Source organism: Capricornis sumatraensis, chromosome 15 (assembly GCF_032405125.1).
Source record: "Capricornis sumatraensis isolate serow.1 chromosome 15, serow.2, whole genome shotgun sequence".
Lineage (NCBI taxonomy): Eukaryota > Metazoa > Chordata > Mammalia > Artiodactyla > Bovidae > Capricornis > Capricornis sumatraensis.
This window is the reverse complement of record NC_091083.1, coordinates 34,172,729-34,190,896: the sequence shown is the minus strand read 5'-3', so window position 1 is coordinate 34,190,896 and position 18,168 is coordinate 34,172,729. Positions and strand designations below refer to the sequence as shown.

General features: G+C 43.3%; 1 protein-coding gene across 1 annotated transcript in view; it reads left to right on the top strand.

The window, feature by feature from the left end:
• The window catches only part of RSU1 (Ras suppressor protein 1), a 197,694-nt gene extending 184,404 nt beyond the window's left edge, over positions 1 to 13,290 (top strand). Inside the window, exon 9 of the mRNA XM_068987361.1 lies at positions 12,707 to 13,290. Within this exon, the coding sequence (XP_068843462.1) occupies positions 12,707 to 12,809 (103 nt within the window). The 3' untranslated portion in view covers positions 12,810 to 13,290. The remainder of the gene's footprint in view (positions 1 to 12,706) is intronic.
• Positions 13,291 to 18,168: the final 4,878 nt, after the last annotated feature.

The following is an 18,168-nucleotide window of genomic DNA, read 5'->3' as shown; positions in this document are numbered from 1 at the left end:
ACAAATTTTTGGACACAGTAGGGGAAGGAGAGGGTGGGATGATTTGAGAGAAGAGCATTGGAACATGCACATTGCCATATATAAAACAGATAGCCAGTGGGAGTCTGCCATATGATGCAAGGAACTCAAAACTGGTGCTCTGTGACAACCTTAGAGGAGTGGGATGGGGAGGGAGGGGGTATGCATATATCTGTGGCATTTCATATTGCTGTATGGTAGAAACCTTCACAGCGTTATGAAGTAATTATCCTGCAATTAAGAATATTTTTAAAAAATATATTCTTTCAGTCCACCAGTTGATGTTTATTTGGTGACTAGTGTGTGGCCAACACAGGAGAAAGAGAAGGATTAAGACAGCTCCTGCCTCAGAGGCACTAATGATCCGGCTGGTAAGAGACTCAGGTAGTTGGATATTGCAGTACATCCTACTAAGTGCAGTGATACGTGCTTTCAGTCAATCAGCAAACAATCATTGTGTGCCCGTGGTGCACCGGTCAGAGGGGATACTAATGAAGACAGACAAGATTCCTGTCCTCTTGGAGTTAATCTTCCATTAAAGGAGGAGGCAAACAAATCAATTAATAATGATCAAAATAATTATATTGTGACTGTGGTATGAAGGAAACGAATGTGGTTAAAGAGAGAGAATGCGGGCAAAAAAGTCTCTTAGGAACTCACATTTGAAGTAGATCAGTGATGTGTCATTCAAGGCTCAGTGTTCTTGGAATGCAGAAGAAATTTATATTACTAATAATCCAGCAGTACAGTAAATAGGTTTTTTAAGGCATGGCATGAGCATGGGCTCAGTGTCTCTGGACTCCATTTCCCTCCATCTTTCAGTTCTGCTTTGCCTGCTGGTTTCTTTCCCAGGCAAGCTCTCTTCTCAGATGCCACCATGGCCAGCAGCAGATCTAGGCTCCTAATTCGACTCAAAAGAAAGGGCTCTTCTTCCCAATGGCTTGAGGTAAGATCTTGGGTCTTTCTGTGGTTGGCACAGGTTGGCCACAGGCTCATGTACAAACCAGTGTCTGCACCCAGAGGAAAGGGAGAAGGTTGAGACTGAACGGTTTTGAAACCAGTTATTGAAGTTCTCTATGTCCTTTCCCTAACCTGTACGACAGGGACGATACGAGTGCCGATCTTACAGAGACCTGGAGAAAAGCATTCTGAACTAAGGGAATAGAAGTATGGACCTCGGAAATGGGCAGAGGCCTGATTTGTTTGCCCATGTGCTGGAGATTGGGAACATGGAGGGTCATGGCAGAAGGCAGGGAGGTGGCCCCAGCTGTACCATGAAGCCTTGGAAGGGCTGCAGTGGCATCGTGTTTCTTTCCTCTTCCTGCACTCACAGACATTATCAAGGTGCCCACAGAACTCCCAGCTGCCTCCCGTAGACACCCACTGCCTGCGTCTACCCCACTGCTGGAGTTGCTGAAGGACACCAGCGCTCTTCTGATGCACAGGGTCTCTCTCCAGCTTTGTTCATACCTTTGGCTGGCTTCTAATCAAATCTTTCTGGCCTGAGTTGTGCTGGTGTTTCTTGGGGAGACTTTCTGAGTTCCTGCTTTGGTTCATTTGTGTTGACGTGATCATTTTACACACAGAGGGCAACCTTTCTGCCTTTAAGTTTTGGGGTCAAACCTCATTCTTACGCCGACTCTCATCTCTCTCCAGCCAACTCTGTATTGACTGGACATGAAATTTAAGATGGGTTGTATAATGTGGACAGAAGCAATAATTTGTGATTATATAGAATTATCATCTAGCTGTCCATGTTAAGGGATCTATTAGATAATTACTGTTTAGCTTTTGAGAGCCAGATTCTAGTTAGTGACCTTTTTTTTAAATTTGTGTTGGACTGTAGTTGATTTATAGTGCTGTGTTAGTTTCAGCTGTATAGCAAGTTAAATCAGTTACACGTATGCGTGTCAAGATTGTGAATTTTAATAGTAATGTTTTCTTAGGAATAATTTTTGGTGGTATTACATGCATGTAATAGAAATAATTTCTTGGGACTTCCCTGGCAGTCCGTTGATTAATGGACTTCTATTGCAGGGTCAGAGGTTCGATCACTGGTCAGGGAACTAAGGTCCTACATGCTATGCCATGTGGTATGGTCAAAACATAGAAAACAACAACAAAATAAAGAAATGCTTGTCACTTCCTTCCTTGTATCTATAAATAGGTTTGTGTATTACCAACACATAGACACCTATGCAGCCTCAACATAGTGATATCTTGAAATAATTCTTTTCATAAAAAATATTCTCCAGTACTCCAGGTCTGGAGTCTATTAAGGAAGTAGCTTGCTTAGAAAACTTACAAGAATGCTCTTCTCCTGTTTTCCTTTGTTTTTTTAGTTTATTCTGGAAATTGCAACATTTAGCACTTTGCAGTTTAATTTAAAAGGATTACCTATTCTCTTAAATGCTTAAGCAGGGAAGCAAGTTGCAGTTATTGATTTTTCTCTGCATGTATTCTGTGAAAGCTGTATTTGCTCCTTCCCCAGGGAGCCTTACCCCCCAAACTGCATGCTTGCTGGTGACAGCTCAGACCTCTGATACATAACCAAAGACCTTGCCTAATATCCTTGCAACTGCTTGGGGAATTTTTATTAAGTAAAAGCGTCATTAGAGTAGACAGGATGATGAAGTTTAATGAGCATCTTTTGTGCATGAGATTGTTAGTTTTGTTCTGCCAGAATCCTCATTTCTCTCCTCCAATGGGGCAGATAGTCTAGAATGTATGGGGTATTTTTAAAATCCGCCTTACATTTTGTATTTTTTTGTGTAGTTTAATATCTGTCCTAAGCCAGCTACAGATTCTTCTTGGCTATTTATACAGATGCTGTTTGCACACATGTATGTTGATAATTTCTTTTTACACTGTATGTTGAGAGCAGAGAGCAGTGAGGGTTATAATGGAGAATGTAAAAGACACCTCCTGATGCTAGTGAATTTCATGGAACCATCTCTTGGAGGTTTGATCTCAAAAAATTGCCTTTTGAATTAATGAGACTTCTCATGGGAATATGGTAACTGTTCCCTTTTTTTCTTTAAGACTCAGCAATTTAAGTGCTAAGGTTCTGTCACAAACCCCTCAGAAGCTGCTAGATAGGATAAATAAAGATATGGCAAATGCTTATTAATAATCTGGGCTTCACACTTTGTCCACAGATTTATTTGCAGAGATTTTAAATTTAGCATCCTACCATAACATTACAGATTAGACACAAAATGATTTCTCTCCATTATTGTCACTGGCCATATACTGAGATTTTTCAAATTGGTTCTTTTCTTGGTCTGTATAAGGACTTTCCATGGAAACACCCAAAACAACAGGAGGGAGGCATATGACAGGAGCAAATGACTTAAGCACAGCATATTGTACCTCTCATATACCTGGCATTCTGAAACATAATATTTACATAGCACACAATGTGCTTCCAGCAGTGCCTTGCATATGTAGAATACAAAAGAAGTGAAGTCTGCTGTCCCTACCCTTGAGAAAATGGTAGGCTGATGAAGAGGACAAAACTGAGAAATCCAGAAAGATGGTGGTGGTGCTGGTTGGTGGTTTAGTTGCTAAGTCTTGTCCAACTCTTGCAACCCCACTGACTGCAGTCCACCAGGCTCCTTTGTCCATGAGATTTCCCAGGCAAGAATACTGGAGTGGGTTGCCGTTCCCTTCTTCAGGGACTCTTTCTGACCCAGGGATCAAACCCATGTCTCTTGCATTGCAGACAGAGTCTTTACACTGAGCCGCCAGCAAAGCCCATGTACTTAATGCCTAGAGAATTTGAACTTTGGGGTCATTACCTGGGGGTGACCTGAACCTTTTTCTAATCCTAAGTTTCCTCATTTGGAAAATGAAAATAATGAAAGCCCCTTCTTTCTTGGATAGTTGTGGTAGTGAATGCTGACTGCATGGTGAGCATATTTACCATGTGTCCTGATCAAGGCACTCTACTAGTACCTGGCAGTAACAGCCAAGAGCAGAAATTGCTTTGTCTATTCTGAAGGACTTAATGATGAAATCTCAATAAACACCACAGTATTTTGTGAAGGCAGAAGCTGAACAGGGGGCAGAGCAGAGAAAGCTGTGAAAAGCCTGAATATGTGGATGAGATCTGAGTTGTAGAAAGGATGGGGGCGGGCATTCCAGGCAGTAGTAACACAAATCAGCCAAAACCTGAGACCAGAAGGAATCCTGGCTGACAAAGGCCTTAGATGGGTTTAGCACTCAAAAGTTTTTTCAAATCACCTGCAAGGTATAGGCAGTATGCAGATATTCCCAGTTTTCAATAAAGATAAACAGAGATTCCAGAATGATATCAGATTCTAAGGTTACTGAGCTAATAGGTGGCAAAGCTAACACTCAGCCTACCTTTCCCACACTCTACGTTGCCCTCCTCCAGACCAGCGTTTCTGTATTTGGTCTGTTAGTGAACAGAGAGAGATGAAATTTGACTGGGTAGGCATTGCATGGCCTGGTCAGCGGATACTCTGTTACATACCAGGCTGGGTACTTGATCCTGTGGGTAGTGGATGCTGCTTTCCCTGCATAAACCAAGGAGGGAGAATTCTGTCAGTTGTGTGTAGGACACATTGAAGGAAGGAAGGAATTGTTATCAAGGAGATCAGGAAGGGGGCATTCTCTGGTGGTCCAGTGATTGGGACTTGGTGTTTTCACTGCGGGGACCTGGGTTCCATCTCAGGTTGGGGATCTGAGATCCCGTAAGTTGCACAGCACGGCCAAAAAAATGGAGACTGAGAAGGAACCTGTTAACACTAATCTAATGGCCATATTTTAGTGTAGAAGAAAAAGAGAATGAATAAAATCATATGATGATATAAATAAGAATAAGTACCATAAAGCATCTTATTAATCCATTGAGTCATGAACCTTTTGAGAAGCTGATGAAAGCTGTGTTCACTTTTCAGCTGAGAAAAGGCACATATAGCTTTGCTTGGAGCTTCAGATCCTCCCTTGCCACAGACTGAGAATTTCTGTGGTAGAGGAGGATGTAATCAAACTTGATTAATAGGGTGACTGAAAAAAGAGGCAGGTGCCAGAATGACTTCATCATTTTGATCCTGGAGGTCTGGAGACATTAGAGGGACGTTGAGGAATTGGGGTAGGGAACTGTGGTGTGCATTTGGTTGGATTTAATGGTTCAGTGTACAAGTGGGAGTTTTGATGTAGCAGGGCTTGAAGATGGCAGTGACTCTGAGGGCTCATACTCAAAGATACTCACTGAAGCTACAAAATCAGATGATCGGTTTAGGGAAGAGAATACAATGAGCTAAAAGCAAAACCATAAGGACTATAGAATTGTCCAGGGGAAAAATAAGAACAAGGATAGTGCACTGGAGCCAGGAGAGGAGACTTTTCAAGAAGGAAAAATGCAGTCCCCAGTGGTGTTCATTGCTGCAATCATGAAGGGGTGTGAGGGTCTGCAACGAGACCCTTGGATTGAACAGAAACAGTAAAACTCAAATGTGTTTTTTTTTTTTTTTGCAAAATGAATATGCCCATGTTTAATAAATATGCCCACCAATAATAGAGCATGTATATCATACTACTACTCAATATAATGTTTGCTGAGAAATAAATGCATTCTCATTCTCGTGGGCTGGAATTGTTTGCTGTGCCATCTTAGATGTCACCAGGCAGGGGTGTTGAGTGGTGTGGAGTGTCAGGAGCCAGTGTGCAGACAACTTTAACATGATGCCTCTCAAGTGACCAGGCTGGTGACCTCTCCTGTTCACGGCATCGTTTCCTGATGAATCCTCCAGAGCTGGTCTGCAGCTGGGATTCTCCAGACAGCTGCTCTAGTCAGGGTCCGTTCCCACAGGGACCAGACGAGAGCCCTCATGAGCTAAGTGATGCTGGCTTGTTCATCACCCAGAGCACAGGTCATCCATAGGCTTCTCGCCTTGGAGGATTCTCTTCACCGTCAGAAGTCTGTTCATCAGACTCCTGAGCATAATTCATCCTTTCCTGTCACTTTAACTGGTTCTCTGTTGACTTTTCTCCTTCCATGAACAGCTCCCAGTCATCCTCTGTAGACCTCAGCTTTGAGAGGAGAGAAGATTTTCCAAGACTCTGTGCCACAGGTTCACTCCGTATTCTGAGTTGACCACCTCGCCCACTGGTGACTGATGCTGCAGCCCCATCCGTGACAGGGAGCCAGTCTTCCTTGTCAGCGCTCTCACACTAGCATGACCAGATTTCAGTGCCCCCAGAAACCTTCCCGAGGTAGAGTCTGCCACCCAAGCTCATGATGGCAAAGCTGAACTCCTGGCTGTGCTCAGAGGCAGTGTCTGGGAAGCAGGAGGAATTGGCTGGCTTAGCCTGGGTCTTGGGCCTTCATGAGAGGTTAAAGGTGACAGCTGTTGCTCTGGAAGAGCTCTTCTGTGCCTGCATACAAGACCCTGTCCATGTCTGATTTAATTTCCGCCCCCCTACACACAAGCCCTTCAAGGTAGCAGTTTTCATCATTTTGCAGATGAAGACATCAGACTGTGGCAAGTTAGTCACCTGCTCAATGTCACATGTCCTTTGGAGCAAACAGGGTTCAGGAATGCAGATGCTCGAAGCCCCAGGACTGTTCTCCAGAATCCCCCGTGCAGTGAGCCAGGGCTCTTGTAGGACAGATGATGGGTACCACCTGAGCAGATCACTGAGGGGATGTGCTCATCAAGAAGCATCTTGTGCCAGAATCCAAGGGTTAGTTGAAATCTTCGAAGATCAAGGAGGTGGAAGTTACATAATGAGAGGAGAGTATGGAAAGGTCAGGAGGGGAGGAAGCCATCCTGAATGCTGCAGGTTGCATAGATCAGTCCTGTTTTTCACTTCCTGTATTTAATGATGCTGGTGAGGGAGAATGCTTCTCATTCCCAGAGGAGCGAACAGTTCATCCGTTAGCATGCCTTTCACATCCAAGCCAACCAACCCCAAGCCCCAAGCCTGAATCCTGACCACCTCTTTTCTCTAACTCTGATGCACCAAGCCAATATTCCCTCTGATCCAGGCACTGGGCAACTGGAGATTACTTCTTTCACTCTAGGCTCTGAGATTTTAATCAAATTATACACCTACCCTGTTTCACCCATTCCTTCCTGTGAAACCACCCATAAAGACTCTGGGCTTTGCTCTCCCCGGGCTCCTTTGCCTACCAGTCAACCTGGTGCTTCCCCATGTGGCCCTGTGCATAACTGCGTGTGATACAACTCCTTTCAGAGGCATAGAGCTATCCATCTTTTCACTGTCACCTCTGTAAGTTAATTCTGGATGCATTTCAAACATGGACCACGACTGTCAGCTTCAGCGCATAGAGGGAGCCAGGTGCATCCTGTCTCACTGTAGCAGAGAGGGGATAGTTGGCCTGCCCGCCTCCTCCTCTTCTAGTGGACAGCACCCATTTTTCCTTGGAGACTCTCCTCCTGTGGCCTTTCTGCAACTTAGTTTTTAACTTTTCTTTCTTGTCAGTGAGTTGCTACCCCAGAAGAAAGTTTCTCCTCCTAAAACTAAGTGAAATCCCTCACAGACAGCCCCAGAGAGATTCAGTTACTGTATGGGTTCCCTGTTGCTTCTGATAACAAATTAAGATGATCTTAGTGACCAGAAAGGGCTTCCCTGGTGACTCAGTGGTAAAGAATCCACCTGCCAAGACAGGAGGTGTGGGTTCGATCCCTGGGTTGGGAAGATCCCTTGGAGGAGGAAATGGTAACCTATTCCAGTGGTTTTGCCAGGGAAGTTTCATGGACAGAGGAGCCTGGCAGGCTACAGTACATGGGGTTGCGAAAGAGTCAGACATGACTTAGCCACCAAACATCAACACCAACCTAGTAGCCAAAAACAGAACAGATATATTCTCTCACAGTTCTGGGCATCAGAAGTCTGAAATTTAGGTGTCAGCAGGCTTTCATCTTTTGCAGGCTCTAGGCAAGAATGTGTTTCCTTGCCTTTCTAGGGTCTAGAGCCTGCCTTGCTCCATCATCAAAGCCAGCATCTGAGCATCCCTGACTCTGGTCCTCCTGCACCCCCATCTTCCCTCTTAGGACCCCTGGGATTATGTTGGGCCCACCCAGATAACCCAAGATCATCTCTCCATCTATGAACCTGTTTGCAAAGCAAAAATAGAGACAAAGATATAGAGAACAAACATGGATACCCAAGGAGGAAGAAAAGACAGGATGAACTGGGAGATTGGGACCAACACATACACACTATTGATACTACATATAAAATAGATGGCTAACGAGAACCGACTGTAGAGCTCAGGGAACTCTAGTCAGTGCTCTGTGGCGACCTAAATGGGAAGGAAATCCAAAAAAAGGAGGGAATGTATGTATACATGTCACTGACTGGCTTTGGTATACAGCAGAAACTAATGCAACGTTCTAAAGCCACTCCAAGAAAAATTTTTTTCAAGTCCTTAACTTAATCCAGAGAAGGCAACAGCACCCCACTCCAGTACTCTTGCCTGGAAAATCCCATGGACGGAGGAACCTGGTGGGCTGCAGTCCATGGGGTCGCTAGGAGTCGGACACAACTGAGTGTCTTCACTTTGACTTTTCACTTTCATGCACTGGAGAAGGAAATGGCAACCCACTCCAGTGTTCTTGCCTGGAGAATCCCAGGGATGGGGGAGCCTGGTGGGCTGCCATCTCTGGGGTCGCACAGAGTCGGACACGACTGAGGTGACTTAGCAGCAGCAGCAGTAACTTAATCAGCTCTGCACAGTCCCTTTAGCAATATAAGGTTACAGACCCCAAGGTCTCTGGAATCAGGATGTGGACATGTTGAGGGGCCATTATTCTGTCCCCTACACTTACTGAATGGAGGCCCCAGGGCTAATATTAATAGCTGAGGGAATCCAAGACTTGGGACCCTGAGAAGCTCGTCCTTCCTGCCCAGCCAGAGCCACATCTCCAGGTGGGAATGATTGCTCTGATGGATCCAGTCTACAGATGAGAGTGAAACGTGGCTGTCATCTGGCACACAGCTGGAGCAGTGAGAGGATCCCGCAGGGCAGGGCAGAGTCATCCGCTGGTGACTCATGGAGGAAGTGGGACAGTGCCTTTAGCCTGAGTCGCTTTCTTCAAAGAGGATCCAAACCTTTCTTCCATATATGCTTGGAGATTTGGTGTCAGTAGAAAATACCATGTTATTTTTCAGAGGAAGAAACCCTAGAGAAGTAATCATGTAATTATCTTTATTTAATCACTCTAACCCCATGTCATGCCCTGGTGCCCAGCTTACCTCAGCATTACGGCCACCATATGAGAAAACAACATCATTTTTTCTTTAACAGATGAAGAAACGAAGGCACGGTGGGGATGAGGCTTGCTAATCACGTGCCTAGAACTGACAGCTCATAAGAGACTAACTGAAAGTTTTCAGTCTCCCTTCTGACCCTTTGTAGTGAGTGGCTTGCTGTGTAGCCCCAGGAAGGCCAGGCACACAGTGGGGTCTGAGTCTAAAAAGGCAGGCGATGAAAGGTTGGAACATTCTAGTTCTTCCTGAATAGAGGAGCCTTGCTGAGTCCCAAGCAGCTTTGGCACACCTGCTGAAATGACTTTGCTTCATGACCGTTGTCAGGGCCTGGTAACACCGCCACTCCTTCCAGGAAGCCTTCTGTGCCTGCGTGTTCAGGATGTGGTGCATAGTAGGACCTCATTGAGTCTTTCATCTCTCTCCTCTGAACTCTTTATTTCTGTTGATACCACTTTCCCAGCCCCTGAGTCTTTACCAGGTTTCCAAGTTCACAAACGAGGGAGCTGTGTATCTATAGATTTTTGTGATCCTTAAAGTTGGATGTTATCTGTGAGCAAGAATGAGTATAGAGATAAGAGTTTGGAAAGGAAAGGAGAGACCCTGAAGCTGTGGGAAAGCAATTACAATGGAAGATGCTGAGACCATAGATGCCTTTGTGGGTGCTCAGAACAGTCAGACCTTGGCTTCGTGCCAGGTGGGAGGAGCTTGGAGACCAGAGTCCCACCCCCACCAGGTCCCCTTGTGCACATCCGGCTGTAGCACTAAGCTGCTGATCTCTAGGAAAGCAGCATCCTGGGAGGAGGAGGAGAGGGGCAGACGCTATGGGAAGATCAGCTTGTCTGATATAGGTGAAGAATGTAACACACAGCTCTCCTTTGGCTCAGTTTGCTCTCCCTATTCTGGTGCATCTGGGAGAGATGCTGGCAGGGTGGGGGAAGGGGTGCACAGATTGGAACCCCTAGAAAATGCAAGACCATCTTTCCACCTCAAGGTCCTTAACCTCATTTCCTCTGTAGAGTCCCTTTGGTCAACAGCAAGTTCTGGGGAGTTAGGACAGGAACATCATTGGGACTCAGAGAAGGCACTGGCAACCCACTCCAGTACTCTTGCCTGGAAAATCCCATGGATGGAGGAGCCTGGTAGGCTGCAGTCCATGGGGTCACTAAGAGTCAGACACGACTGAGTGACTTCACTTTCACTTTTCACTTTCATGCATTGGAGAAGGAAACGGCAACCCACTGCTACAGTCCATGGGGCTGCACAGAGCTGGACACGACTGAAGCGACTTAGCAGCAGCCGCAGCGTCACTGGGAGTGGGGCTAGTAACAGTGGTAAAGCCAGATTGGCTGAGCCTTCCTTTCTGCCTAAACCAGTGTTTCTCTGCCTGGCTCCAGGACTGCCAGGTGTCTACAACATAGACTTCTCCTTTTAAAGTGGAGGGGTAATGCATGTATGTGGAATCTAAAAAAATAGTACAAATGAACCTATGTGCAAAGCAGAAATAGAGACACAGACATAGTGAGCAAACATATGGACACCACATGGGGGAGGGAGGGTGGGATGAGTTGGGAGATTAGGATTGACATACACTACCATGTGTAAAATAGAGAGCTAGTGGGAACCTGCTGTATAACACAGGGAACTCTACTCAGTGCTCTGTGGTGGCCTAGATCAGAAAGAAATCCAGGAGAGGGGACACACGTATATGGAGCTGACTCACTTTGCTGCGCAGCAAAAACTAACGCAGTATGTAAAGCAGTGATACTCCAGTTTTCTTAAAAAGTGTAGGGAGGGAGCATATGTAGGTTTAAAGATCCATTTTCCTGGATGGCAGGTTCTCTTGGGGATGTTTCTGCTGTGGACACTGGGCAGGACTGGGCCTGCCTCTCCATTCAGTTAGACTCCATTCAGAAGTCTTCTATCAGCAGTCTCCAACCTTTTTGGCACCAGGGATTGGTTTCATGGAAGACAGTTTTTGCATGGACGTTGGGGTGAGGGGAATGGTGGTTGGTAGATCATTCAAGCATGTTAGGTTTATGGTACACATAATTATTACTATATCCGCTCCATCTCAGATCATCAGATATGAGATCTGAGAGGTTGGGGACCCCTGCTCTAAGGAATCTTCTACAGGAGTTAAATGCTAACTTACAGACTCTGATGTGATGTGTTAAGGACATGTATTTCCTCCTTGATGCTCTCCTTTACCTGGAGAATGTTCCCAGCACCTGGCTGGACTTAACATTCTTCAGCTTATAGGTCTGTCTGCTGCCACACTCCGCATTCTAAACTTCTTGCAAACAGAGACCCAAGGTCATGACCACTGTTGGTAGATCCTGCTTCCGAGGAGATGCTCGGAAGCCTCTGGAGAAGCAGACTACAGTATGACCTGTCAAAACCCAGAGTCCAACTTTGCCTAAGTGCCCCATCAACTGGACAACTCCAGGTGCCAGGTCTGTCCCTCAGCTCATCAAGTGCAGCATCAGTGTCATCAGGAGCATGAGTGTACTCCAAGTTCAGGAGAGGGTGTCAGTTACCCACGTGGATCTTAGAAGACGGGGCGCCTTGTACAGGAAGGTCAGTGTTTGTGTCCACCCTGTTCAGTGTGGGGTCAGGTATTGCCTCTCTTAGGGAAGCACTGAGACACCCACTGGCCTCTCTCGGGGACACAATTATAGCACCAGGGGAGTTAAGGTTGAGCTATTTTCACTTTCGGGTGGCTTTTAATTTAGTTTAACCAGAATGACTCATAAATTACCAATTAATTACTGTCTGCTATCAGGTTCAGTCCCCTCAGCCACAGAGCCAGCTCTGCTCCGCGATGGATGCCGTGGCTGTGATTGCAGGGTACTTCGTCAACATTTAATCAGCGGTGCTTATTAATGTGGCATTGATGGGTGGTCGCCACCCCGGTGCCATCCATCACGGGTGAGCAGCCAGCGCAGGCTCGGACACCATCGCTCTCTGTCGCATCACCCAGCCCCGGGGCTCTTGGGCCGGCTCACTGCTCACTTTGCACTAAGGGGACACTCTGTCTTTTCAGTTCAACCAAGTTTTGGTCACTGTCGACTCCAACACTCACGAACTGTGGAGCTTCAGTGTGGAGCGGCCAAGCTGAGCCTCACGTTTTTCCTAGTTAGCACAGAGTGTATGATTCCAAGAGACTGGTCCAGAATTGGACTTCACGGCATGCTGGAGTGAGTGAGAGAGAAAGAGTGTGTGTGTGTGTGTGTGTGTGTGTGTGTGTGTGTAGGCACATGTGTAAATCCAGCATATGACCCAGAGGAAACAAAAATGCCCTTGTGTTCATAGCCTCCCTCAATGTGCCTGGAGATGAGTCTGTTGATGAAAACTCTGCCAGCAGAAGTGTATCTTGTGTTCACAAGGTGGATCTCACATTTTCCCTTCTCTCTCTTTTCAGCCTCTACGGCAGACACATGCAGGCAAACCCAGAACCGCCGAAGAAAAATAATGACAAATCTAAAAAGATCAGCCGGAAACCCCTGGCAGCCAAGAATAAATAAGGGGTCGGCCTGAGCCGGACTTCCGGGCACTTCTCTCGTCCTTACTTCTATTCTCTCTTTTCTGTCTCACAGATGAATACTCTGTGTGTGTATGTGTTTGTTTTGTTTTTCTCTTTCTAATGCTTACCGCCTTACCTTAAATTCTTTCAATAGGTGGTGGATTTTTTATAAGTTCTTTGAACCATTTCCATTTGTTTTCTTAAAATTGCCGAAGGCAGGAAACAAAGCCTTAATTCAGCTGCAAGTTCCATAGAAGGCACAGCTTTCAACTTCTTGAATAGATGTTCACAGAGTTGCTTATTATGAAAAGAATAATTAAAATCATGTAATCATTTAAATGCCACACTTAACACTGTTCACCCTTCTGTTAATTCACACAGCTCATTATTTTTGCTTTGTTCAAAGTTTTCCTTCATCACTGAGATATTATGTCAATTTACAAATGATTTTAATAAAATCTTAAATTTGGGTCACATGTTGTTTCTTCAATTAAAAAAAAAATTGAATCTTGGGGTATACCTTTTCTTGTTGACTTTTACCCCACAATGATCTCGTCCACTTTATTGGTCATCGATGATATATTCTGAAACTTTCTGTGAAAGAAATGCAGAATTAAATGAGTTGGTTTCTTCTCACATCGATATGTCAGGTTTTTTTTTCTTCTCTCTTTGAAGACTGTTTCTAAATTAGGAAGAAACAGAAAAACAAATCTCTAGAAGATTTTGCCAAAGGATTTTGGAAAGCAGCATTTCTTAGCTGAAGGAATGGTGACTTCTGCCAGTGGCTGGTCGACGAGAGCTGTGAAACGGAGAGAGAAAAATAGTTGTCTGTTTCTTGTTAGTGCAGAAAATCTGCTCATATAAGAGCATCCTTCTAAGTGACTTTGATGATGCCAAAGAAGTCGTGTAAATGTGCACACTCACTGCCACTCCCAGAGTAGAAACTGCAGCGGCAAAATCATTCAACAAATCATTGTTTAACATCTGTGATAGGCAGCTTTGTTTTTACCTACAGTTGATATGTATGTCAGTGGAAACAAATCCAAGGAGAACGTTTGTGCTAAAAAGACTGCCAACCCTGAAATGTCTCAAAAGGTGTGTGAAGATGTAACACACTCTCAGGTGGATTGTCTGTCTCTACCCAGGCATCCTCTTCTCTCCATCTTACAGCTGAAACCCTGAGACCAGGACCCCTGGAACCCAGAAAAACCCAACCAAAAATCCTGAGATGGACTTTGCATTTGAGTCAGAGAGGTCACTACTGAAGGTCTGTATACTTCTTGCTTCAGGATAACTTCCTGAAAAAACATTTGCCATGGGAAGAGGAATCCCCAGCTGCCATCACCTGTTTGGAAATTTGGTTGGTATAATTTTTCTAGGTACCATCTTTGCCTCAGTCTGAATTTTCTAATTGATTTTTTTTTGTTAGCTCTTGAAATTACAGGAAGAAGAACAATACCTCTACTATGGTTGATTGGAAAGACTTTATCTAAAATTAAACTAGCAACAAAGCCTTAGTAAAAACTATCACAGTATAGTCTTGAATAATTTTTTTTAAAGATGAACACTCTAGATAGAAATATGAGCAATACACATAAATTCACAAAGAGAAAATAATCTTTAAGAAACATGGGGAAAAAACGTCTAGACTCAAGAGTAATCCAAAAAATACAAATCAAAGCAAAAATAAGACATGCGTAACAATGAGAAATGTGCATATATTTTTTAAGGTAATATTAAGTGCTAGAGGAGTAGTAGGAGATAAACATTCTTTATACATTGCTCTTGGGAATATAAATTTCTCTCCAGAAAGTGATAGAAATCTGAAAATAAGTAGCAGAACTTGAAAATTGTGTCCTCTGACCCAGTACTTTCATTTCTAGGAATTTATCCTGAGGAAATGGTCAGAGAGGCACACACACAGCTCTGTTTGAAAAATGCTTCTATAGGTTTATAGACACAGTGGAAATGTGAAAGCTAAATGGCCACACATGGAAGGAGAGTTAATTGTGTGTCCACATGATGAACTTTTATGAAGATATTAAAAATCATTGAACAATATCTAGGGGCAAAGGGAGATAATCATATTATCCAGTTTAGTAAGGAACAAAAGCGAAAAAGGACTTAAAAAACTATGGACGTGCGGTTCCAATTGTGGAAAAAAAAGAAAATGTGTTTATAATATGTATGTACAGAAAAATAAAATGGAAATGGACTGGAATTTTATGGCTGATAAATTATTTCCTTGGTAGATTAAAATGTTTTAGATTGTCTTTTTTATATTTATTCTGTACTTTAAATTCTCTGTAATAATCTTGTGTATCTTCATAATCAGAAAATATTATATATGAGTATCTTTTCAAAATAGAATTGGTATATTATGCAACCCAGAAAATGTGATCATATATTTAGGTACAGAGTGTACTATAAAATCTCAAGTTGGCTTTCTGTGTTCTTCTTTTTATTTATTATCAAAGTGCATTTTCACATCTTCTCCTGCAGTTTTTTTGGTTACTCAGTAAGTGGATTAACGAAATACAGTTCAAAGGGTTGCACTTCATTCTCCCAGTTTTATTGTGATACATTTGCCAAACACTGTGTGACTTTAAGGTTTACATTATAAATGAATTGACTTATGTATATGGTGAAACGATGAGTACAGTGATTTTAGTCAACATCTATCATCTCGTATTAATACCCCCCAAAAGAAAAATAGTTTATTTCTTTGTATTGAGAACTCTGCTCTCTTGACAACTTTTAAATATGTAATCCAGCAGTGTTACGTGATATCCATAGTACTTATTTATAACTGGCAGTTTATACCTTTTGACCATTGTCATCTAATTCTTCCACCCTCTCTCCCCACCTCTGGTAACTGCAAACCTGATCTCTTTTCCTATCATTTTATTTTGATTTGGTTTTAATTTTTAGAATCCACAAGTGAGATCATACAGTATTTGTCTGACTTAACTCACTTTGCATAATATCCTCAAGGTCCATCCATGTTGCCACAAATGGCAGGATTTCCTTCTTTTTATGGCCAACCATATTCCATTTATATCACACAGTTTCTATATCGAGGCATCCATCGACGGACACTGACGTCGTTTCCATGTCTTAAGTATTATGAGTAATGCTGCTATGGACGTGGGGGTGCAAATATCTCTTTGACATAGTATTTTCATCTTTTGGATATATTCCCAGAAGTGGAATTGCTGGATCATATGGTAGTTCTATCTTTAATTTTTGTGGAACTTCTTTAGTGTTACCCATAGTAGCTGCACCAATTAGAGTCCCACAAACAGTACACCGGGGCTCCCTTTTCTCCATATCCTCTCCAGCACTTTTTCCCTTATCTTTTTGATGATAGGCTTTCTAACCAATGTGAGCTGATCTCGATTTTGATTTGCATTTCCCTGAGCAAAATACTGAGTACATTTTCATGTACCTGTTGGTCATTCATCTATCTTCTTTGAAAAAAATGTCCATTCAGGTGTTTTGTCAGTTGTTTAATTGAATTATTTGATTTATTACTATTGAGTTGTGTGATTCTATCTTTTGGATATTAACCCCTTATCATACAAATGGCTTGCATTTTTTCCCCGTTCTCTAGGTTGCCTTTCCGCTCTGTGGATGGTTTCCTTTGCTGTGCAGAAGCTTTTAAGTTTGAGGTAGTGACACTTGTTTATTTTGTTGCTGGTGCTTTAGTTGTTATCATCTTAAAAGTTATTGTGAAGATCTATATCATAGAGCTGTTTTTCAGTGGTTTTTTTCTAGAAGTTTTACAGTTTCTGGTCTTATGTTTAAGTTTATACATTTTGAGTTAAATTTTGTGGGTGTTATAAGTTAGGAATCTAGCTTCATTTACATGTGAATATCAGTTTTCCCAGCACCATTCATTGAAGAGACTGTCTTTTCTTCACTGAGTATTCTTGGTCCTCTTGTCAAACTTTAATTGACTGTGTATGCATGGGTTTATTTCTGAACTCTTGATTCAGTCCCGTTGTTCAGTGTGTCTGTTTTTATGCTAGTACTGTACTCTTAATTACTATGTTGTTGTTTAGTCACTAAGTTATGTTCGACTCTTTGCAACGCTATGGACTGTAGCCCACCAGACTTCTCTGTCCATGGGATTTCCCAGGCAAGAGTATTACAGTGGGTTGCCATTTCCTTCTCCAGGGGATCTTCCTGACCCAGTGATCAAACCCACGTCTCCTACACTGGCAGATTCTATACCACTGAGCCAGCAGGGAAGCCCCTTAATTACGCTAGCTTTATAATAAAAGTTGAAATCAGAAAACCCGATGCCTCCTGCTTTGTACTTCTTTCTCAGGATTGCTTTGGCAGTTTGGAGTCTTCTGTGGTTCTATGTCAACTTTATGATTATTTTTCTACGTCTGTTTAAAAAAATGCCTGTGGAATCTTGATACAGATTGCTTTCAGTCTATGTATGGCTTTCATTAATATGGACACTTTAATATTAAAATCCCATGGACAGAAGAGCCTGGTGAGTTGCAGTCCATGGAGTCACAAAGAGTCGGGCATGACTGAGCAACTAACACTAACTAATATTAATCCTTCTAGTCCATTAACATGGGATATCTTTCCATTTATTTTTGTCTTCCTCAGTTTTTTTTTTAATCAATGTCTTTTTAAGTTGTAGAGATCTTACACTTAGTGAAATTTATGTCTGTGTATTTTTTTGATGCTGTTATAAATGGGATCATTTTCTTTCTTTGTTATTCAGATAATTCATTATTATTATTATATAGAAATGCTTCTGATTTTTGCATGTCAGTTTTGTATCCTGCAGCTCTACAGAACTCCTTGATTAGATCTCACATGCCTAGTGGTTGAGCCCCACAAATTCCTGGGTTATCTGTGAGTGGGAGTGGGAGTCCCCAGGAAACCACCTGCAGTGCAGGGAGTGTGAACATCCCCCCAGCTCTCCTTTCCCCGCTGGAGAACCATAGACTCAGGGCAGAATGCGGTGCTCTGCTGACCTGGGGGAGGGACACGTGGTCAGCGTGTAGCAGCCTCTCTTGTCCTTCTAATGTGGTCTGCCAGGGCCTCTGTGATGATGAGGGTGCTTCAGCCCTACCCCTGTTTCCTAGATTTTTCTCAGTGGCATCTCATCCACGAAGAGCTTTCAGGTGTTCTCGTGAGGGGAATGAAGCTGTGACAGACCTGTGTCACCATCTTGCGACATCACTGTCTCCAAAACGCAGCTTTATGGCAAAAGTAAAGTTTGGTTGTTGCTGGGCTTCCTTGCAGCCTCTCAAGAGAGCCTGTACTCCAAGGCTCTAAGCCTGTGTGGGAACCCATGATCTTTTTATTCCTTGTTTGAGACATCTTTCCTT